We start from the raw sequence: 6,999 nt of genomic DNA on the forward strand, positions 1-6,999 counted from the left end.
TGGAGGCTCGAGGGGGCGCTTTCGGTAGTTTTCAAATTCTGCCCTTCAGGGAGCACGAATCGTGAATTGCGGGAAAACGAACACGACGATGACGAGCTTGATCACGGCCGTTTGTGCGCCAATATGGAGAAAAGTCGGAAGTCGTTAAACTTAAATGAACCGTTGGCTGCCAACCGAGCCAGTTTCCGTTTATGCTCCCGCTACAGTGCTGTCATTTGCGTACAAGATTTTCGCCAATAAAGATTGGGACCCACACAATCGTTTGCTTTTTTTCTTTTACTTCGTTTGCTCGCTGTGTAATTTCACTGGAAGCGGGTTTCAATGGGAACAATCCCGCAAGTTGGTCTTCTCAAAGAGTAGGGAAGCTTGCAAGGGCTCTCTTTTTCTTGCTCTACTCGCGAGCGTCCTCCACTAATTTTTACTGAACTCTATGAAATGGAACCTTATTTATGATGTAGAACATTACTACGTGCAGTTTGTCATCATGTACAACATTTTTTTTTCTGTTATCTGGAGTTGTGTGACTCGCGCACATTCGTATTACTACCATTTTGACAAACACAGGGCAGTTTTTTTCGGTGCGTCAAGATGCAGACAGCGTTACTTGAAGATGGCTTGTATAGCTTCGCGGTCATCGTGCAAACTTTACAATTGTTTCCTTAGCTAATGTTTCATAAACGAAACAGCTTAATATAGGTTGCTAAGCATAATAGCAGCCCTCCGTACATCAGGTGTTAGTGCTCGCCCAGTAATTGTGACTTTATTGCTATTTCCATTGTTGATTGATGCATTACGTAGATCAACAACACCGATGGACAAACAAAATTTGCAGGGTTGGAACTACGCCTGGGCAAGGCAGCAGTACCCGGCGTACACAGCGAACTAAAACGAGAAATGCGCTGCAGAATTTTTCACGAACACTGAAACACAGTCTACCACATTCATGTGTGCGTATCATGCTATAGATGGCTCGCACTGATGTCACTGAGACAGCCAGGACGAAGTGGTTGTATCAGACACTTCAAAGCACAGCCTGTAGTCACCTTCACTTTCCACACACAGCCAAACACCAACCATAGGGTAACTTATGCGCTTCATTTAGTTGTATGACTTCATGAGTATATAGAAGATATGCACCGTACGTGGCACATTTGCCAATCAATGCGTGGTCGGCACTCACGAACCGGCGCTTGGTTTGCAGGATTAGTGTCATCCCGTAGAGTGCTTTATCATCTGCAACTTTTGAGAATCTTCCAGACGGAAGCACCCACATGACGTAAAGGGTAGCGAGAATAACAATGCCACTTTGCGTCAGTATAGAGATTACGATATTTTTGCCTCGACTGCTTTTCAGCGTCTCATTGGGCTTGTCGCTTGCGGTGGGTTTCTTTGGCGAGATTTGCTGGGTCTTGCCTCTGACGCAGATGCCACGACCAGTTGACCTACCAAACCGTGAAACTTCACCACCTTTTAATACAAAAAGGCCACGACATCGTCTTTCAATGGTTACTTGGGCATTGGGGTACGAGCGGAAATGATTCTGCAGATCATGCTGCTCGCAAGTCACACGAAGAAGCGAACAGTGTTCCGATTCCCCTTTCAAGAGCGGACGCGGCGAGGCAGATTCGTCAACTGATCCGCAGTTTCCCACTGACTGAGTGGAACGCACCAAGCATACGACGTACAAGACTACGCGAACTTGACCTTTCACTAAGACTCCGGCCTCCACCCGTTCTGAATCGACGTAAAGCTTTGCTTCTCTATCACCTTTGGCTGGGAATTGCTTTCATGAAAGTTTACACTACGTAATTCGGAATGACTCACAGTGCGGCATACGATGTTGGCGGCATCAATGAAAATATCCAACACCTGCTGTGCCACTGTCTTCGATTTGCCTCAGACAGACAAGTACTTGCCAACGCAATGCGGCGACTGGATGATCGACCTCTTTTTGTGCAGGTGCTATTACAGTAGTGTCCACATCTCTCGACAGCCGACAAGGCAGTGAAACCCTTCTTATGTTTCTTGAGAAAGACAAGTTTGTGTGAATGCTTCTGACTTGCGGTAGAGTTCTACACGCTGCAGTGAAATTACTGTCAATCTCTCCCTTATTTCATTCTCTTTCCGCTTTCTCATCTTTCTTGTCTTCTTCCCTAATCCCTCTGTGCAGGGTAGCCAACCGAATGTCTTTCAGCTTAACCTCTCTGCCGTCTCCCTTTTGTTGCTTCCTTTCTTTTTTGCCTACATGTGTGTGCGTGCGTGCGTGCGCGCACGTGTGTGTCTTTGTACAATCAAAACATTGAGCTTAGAAAGACCAGGAAAGTGCACAATCCTGCGAGAATGCGCGCAAACCATTCGAACAAAACAGACCAAGGAAGACGAGGCAGACCAAACTACATCCTACTGAAAAGGCATCCAAACTAATATTTGCTGCAGTGGTACCAGGGGCTTTACACAGCTGTCAGATAGTCCCTAAACAAAGCAATGCTGGCGAGCTCTTAATGGGGCCACTTAGGGGCCAGCAGCACACTAGTGTGGCACTTTCTCGTCTTTTCTTAATTTTGCCCGCCACAGATATACTTGGATTTCAATATAGTCGTACATCCTGCTTTTTGTACGGACATTTCCCTCACCCAACACAACTTTGATTTTCTGTATTCTTCTAATTATATGAAAACTTATCTTTCAATATACATCACCTTTGAAAACAAAGAAGAAGTTACAGATAGCAGATTATTCATTGTAGAAATCTGTTCAATTAAATGTGGAGAGCTGAGAAGTAAGAGGTAAACGAACTCTACAGAAAGCAATTTATCTATATCTAACAACCAAACTCATCTGCGTCTACACGATGTCACTGCACTTCAAATTTGCCCAAGCGTATGAAATGCAGACGATTAAATACGTTCCTGGAGAAAAATGATAGTTCGTGATTTTCTAGGTTATCAGTTAAAATAATTTAAAAGTACTTAGCATCACAGAAGAGAGTTCAGTTTGTTGATTTTGTTACAGAAAACAACCATACGGTGGTGCTACGAAGATGCTTTTCGAGAATGGCGTGCTCAAGTGGTGGACACTAGGTTAATTGCAAGCAGTTCGAGTTCATTAACAAGCACAGAAATCTACGCATACGGGTGAATATTTTTATTCATTCAGCCATCATAAATATGCGGCCTTAAGACCTAAAATACTAGACCCACGTCCTTGAGCAAAGCCCTAAAACACCTTAGTTCCTACTGGAAACTTCATCTAACAATGGGCGATGTGATCTTCCGACAATGGAGAACTATAAGACTGTTCACAGTTACTCTGATCACCATTCCTTCCTTGTATCTTTGTCGTGTAGAAGACTGAAGACACGTTTAAGGAATGTGGTAGTAGATAAAAAAATAATACAGGACGCATGATCTTTAAAGTGATTAGAAAAGCATTCAAGCTAGGTAGTTTACGCGAAGTTACTCTTACCTTTTTATTGAGTGCACATGGAGGCAAACAAAGCGACTCAAAAATGTTCACCAAGCCAGTGCCTTAGCGCAAATTCCTGGCTGGTCAGCTGGTTTATCCGTCCTGGTTTGTTCAGTTTAACTTCGAGTTATCTCGCCGCGTTGCTAATGAACTAATTAATACTGAAAAGGCGCTATTCAGAGTACAATACCATATACAGACGAAATGGTAAAGGGGTGTCGGTGATTAGCTTCACTGAAGGAACACTAAATGTGAAGGCTTCGTCAAAGTTACGCGGCTGACTGAAATTTGATGAACGTTTTATATGAGATGCGATGGAAATACGAGGGCAAGAACTTTCTTTTAATGACTATTTTCGTGTTTTTTGTGATATAAAAAGAATTAAAAAGTACTTATATGTCAAAGAAAGAGGCATAGAAAAAAATGGTTAAGAAAATAGGACCGCATTCCGCAAGTTTTCAAAAGAAAGTCTTATAATCATGAGTATTACATATTGTGGCACGGCAAGAACGAGCGGGTTCTATGATAACTTTCTTTCGCACTGCAATGACAGATAAAAATGTTCCATATAATAGCAATACGGTATGCAGCCGTAATTTTTCCCCTTCGTAGTAGCCGCTTTCACCGAAACAAACACCTTATATACAGTGCTACATGACCGTATCCATTACAGCTTTTTTTATTCTGTGTTACTTGGAATGAAAACTACTTTATGGCTTTTGTGAAGTCATCATGACGCGAACAACCGTCTTGTGCACGCTACCAGCGTTACTGTTTCTGATTTTTTTTACTAGATCATTGCGTGCATACGCGTTAAATTAACGATGTGCTTTTCCAAATAACACCACAGGCCGATATATAAAAACGGTCATTCACAACATTGCCTCTGAAATCGAGCAGTGTTGTTCGCAACGTCTTTGAGTGATATCGAGGTTTTCAAAGACTTTCGAAGATATTGTTCAACAGTTTAAACAAGAAAGAAACTATTGTGGCAACATTAATCCTTGACATACAGTGTATTGTGCTATAAAGAGGCGAAAAGTATGAAGTTGTGTTGACTTTGTGTGGACGGAGGGATGCAATATTTGCGTCGAATTCGCAGATTAAGCCACTGTGTTCTAAAATATCCTTAACAACCTAAGAAAACGCCTTTGCTATGTGGAGAAAACTGAAGTACAATTGTACAAATGTTACTTGGTAGCCATTTTCACTGAGACAACTTCGGGTGCATTACTCTCCAATCTATCCTTTTTCCAACTTCTTTAAATGAAAGACGTCTAACTGGCAGCCAAAAGGTCACGACCACGAAGCTATAAATTCCGCGAGATCTGGCACCAGGTAGTACAAAACGGAAGTGCCCACCGTAACTTCAGCGCAAGTAAATTAGTGCAATCGCAAAACAAAAAGCCGCGCCAAAGGTGTGTAGGTCTCCTTTCAAACGCCAACAAGAAAATGTCTACTACGCAATAGGTGGGTCACCGCGTACTACATACTGCTGCATAATGGCGATGAACTCATGGTCCTAAATGTGGCGTAGCTCACGCACCCTTGGCCACCGCATTCATGATATATGACATGCGAGGTTTCATGACTCTGCTGAGATATCACCGTAACGGAAGTGTCATACACACATTTGAAAGTAAAACGTCAAAGTGAAGCGATGAAGACTAGCCACAAGACTTTTCTGTAATATCGCTGACACGTTCAGGCAACGTCGCCTACACATATACCCGGCTGTGACCTTTCAGCTAAGCCCATGAACCACCGAGGCCAACACAATATCGACTCAGTATCAGCCTCCGCATACGTCCCGCAATGACCTTTTTAGGTAATTTATGAGAAGATTACATTCAACAACGGGTGTTGTTTTTTTTTTTTAGCATAGAGATTACACATCTTGCCACTCATGTCCATACATTAGTGCTTAACTTTTTAAACGCACCTCAACGACGTAGAATCAACAATGTGGGATTTTCCGTGGGAGTGGCCACAAGCAAAGCACCGACACACTGTATGTTTTAACGCGTTAAGGCTATAGAGCTTGTTTTCAGGAAATCGCAGCGTCTAGGTCGTTTGTTGTGAGCGAAAAACGATCATCTTATGCGTGACTGAAAAATTAACGACTCAAGTAAAATAAATGATAAACATACTGGGTCAGAGTGGGGATCTAACCCCGACGTTTCCGTGGCAAGTGGGTGCATGTTCCACCACACGGCCACGTGTCTGCTAGTGAATGCAGTGAAAATAGCTTCCTCTGCTTGGAGATACAGTGAAAGTAGCTTTCATGCTATACAAACAGACGCGTCCTGTATAGATGTTTCCCAATGCAACAAGAAATATTGCAGTACTAATGTGTGGTACAAGCACCCAATGCCAGCGGGCGTCAGAAATTGTGTTCATCATAATGGCTTCGTGTTTTAAAGACGGTCACCAACTACAACACACAAAGTTCAAAAGGGTTTCATGCACTGAGTGTATGAAGTAAGCACTAGAAATCGGATATCGCTATCCCGTTCAACTCCTAAAGGCGAACCTTTAGGGTCCCTTAATTTTTTTTCCGGGACCTCCTGCTTGTTGATTGACTGCGATTGTCGCGAACAAAGAATTTGATAGCATCAGAGAAGAATGCTACGCAAACGCTACTGCTTTTTTTTTTCCGAGCCACTGGCGTTTTTTTCTTTGTTTTTCGAGTGATTTTAATTGAAACTACTTTGTGACGTTTCCCTCTTTAAATTTTTTGTTTCTTTCAAACCCCAGCGCTAGGGAGCAAACTCTTGATATTCGCTACTACACTATTAATCAGGTACCGCTTGAAGTGCTGAATATAGAGAGGAAACCGCACATTTTACGTCTGCTGTACGTAATATAGCCAGCATTTACCCAGGGCCTGACTAAGAGTGTAAGGAGTGTGAGAGAGTCCTGTGGCAACCTTGTATACCACTGTGTCCCCAGAATTACAAGAACGCTTTGGCCCAACTGCATTGTGGGTTCAAATAAAAAAGTAAAACTCCAAATCCAAAGTATAGGCTCAAGAATGAGAAACTCACCTATGTGAACAGTTGGCAGTTCACCTGCATGGCCCAAAGTCAGACAGGCTAGCAGAATTGCTAGGAACCTGGCGGCAGACACAATCCGATCGGAACGCATCCTCATGACACACCCGACAAATGCTGCTCACACTCGGGCTCACACTGTAGTGGGAACAATGAAATTCCCGAATGGTTATTCCAGCTCGCTTGATCGCCGATGCTGCTCGGTCGATACTTGACATCGGTGCATTGAAGTGTTAACCATACACGCAGTCATATTGGCACTCAGGAAGCGGACCAACCCTTATGAGATTCAATGACGTCATTTTTAACGCTGGGATGATATTTCCGTCTTCTCCGAAAGTCAACGAAAATGCTGTGGCACTTTGAGGGATGTTCGCAGTTTCACGTACGGGACATGCGGGCACAATAACGAAGATCACTTTTTTTTTTACCGGAGATATAAACAGCACGTGCAAACGCAACGAGAATGATAATCCAAAGG

The 6,999-nt window shown here is 43.2% G+C and overlaps 1 protein-coding gene across 1 annotated transcript in view; it reads right to left on the minus strand.

Annotated features, from left to right (window-relative positions):
* The window catches only part of LOC119184742 (glutamate receptor ionotropic, kainate 2), a 197,196-nt gene extending 190,443 nt beyond the window's left edge, over window positions 1-6,753 (minus strand). The window contains exon 1 of the mRNA XM_075895843.1: window positions 6,513-6,753. Within this exon, the coding sequence (XP_075751958.1) occupies window positions 6,513-6,618 (106 nt within the window). The 5' untranslated portion in view covers window positions 6,619-6,753. The remainder of the gene's footprint in view (window positions 1-6,512) is intronic.
* Between the last annotated feature and the right edge of the window lie 246 nt (window positions 6,754-6,999).

The sequence above is a fragment of the Rhipicephalus microplus genome, chromosome 5, assembly GCF_043290135.1.
Source record: "Rhipicephalus microplus isolate Deutch F79 chromosome 5, USDA_Rmic, whole genome shotgun sequence".
In the NCBI taxonomy this organism is placed as follows: domain Eukaryota; kingdom Metazoa; phylum Arthropoda; class Arachnida; order Ixodida; family Ixodidae; genus Rhipicephalus; species Rhipicephalus microplus.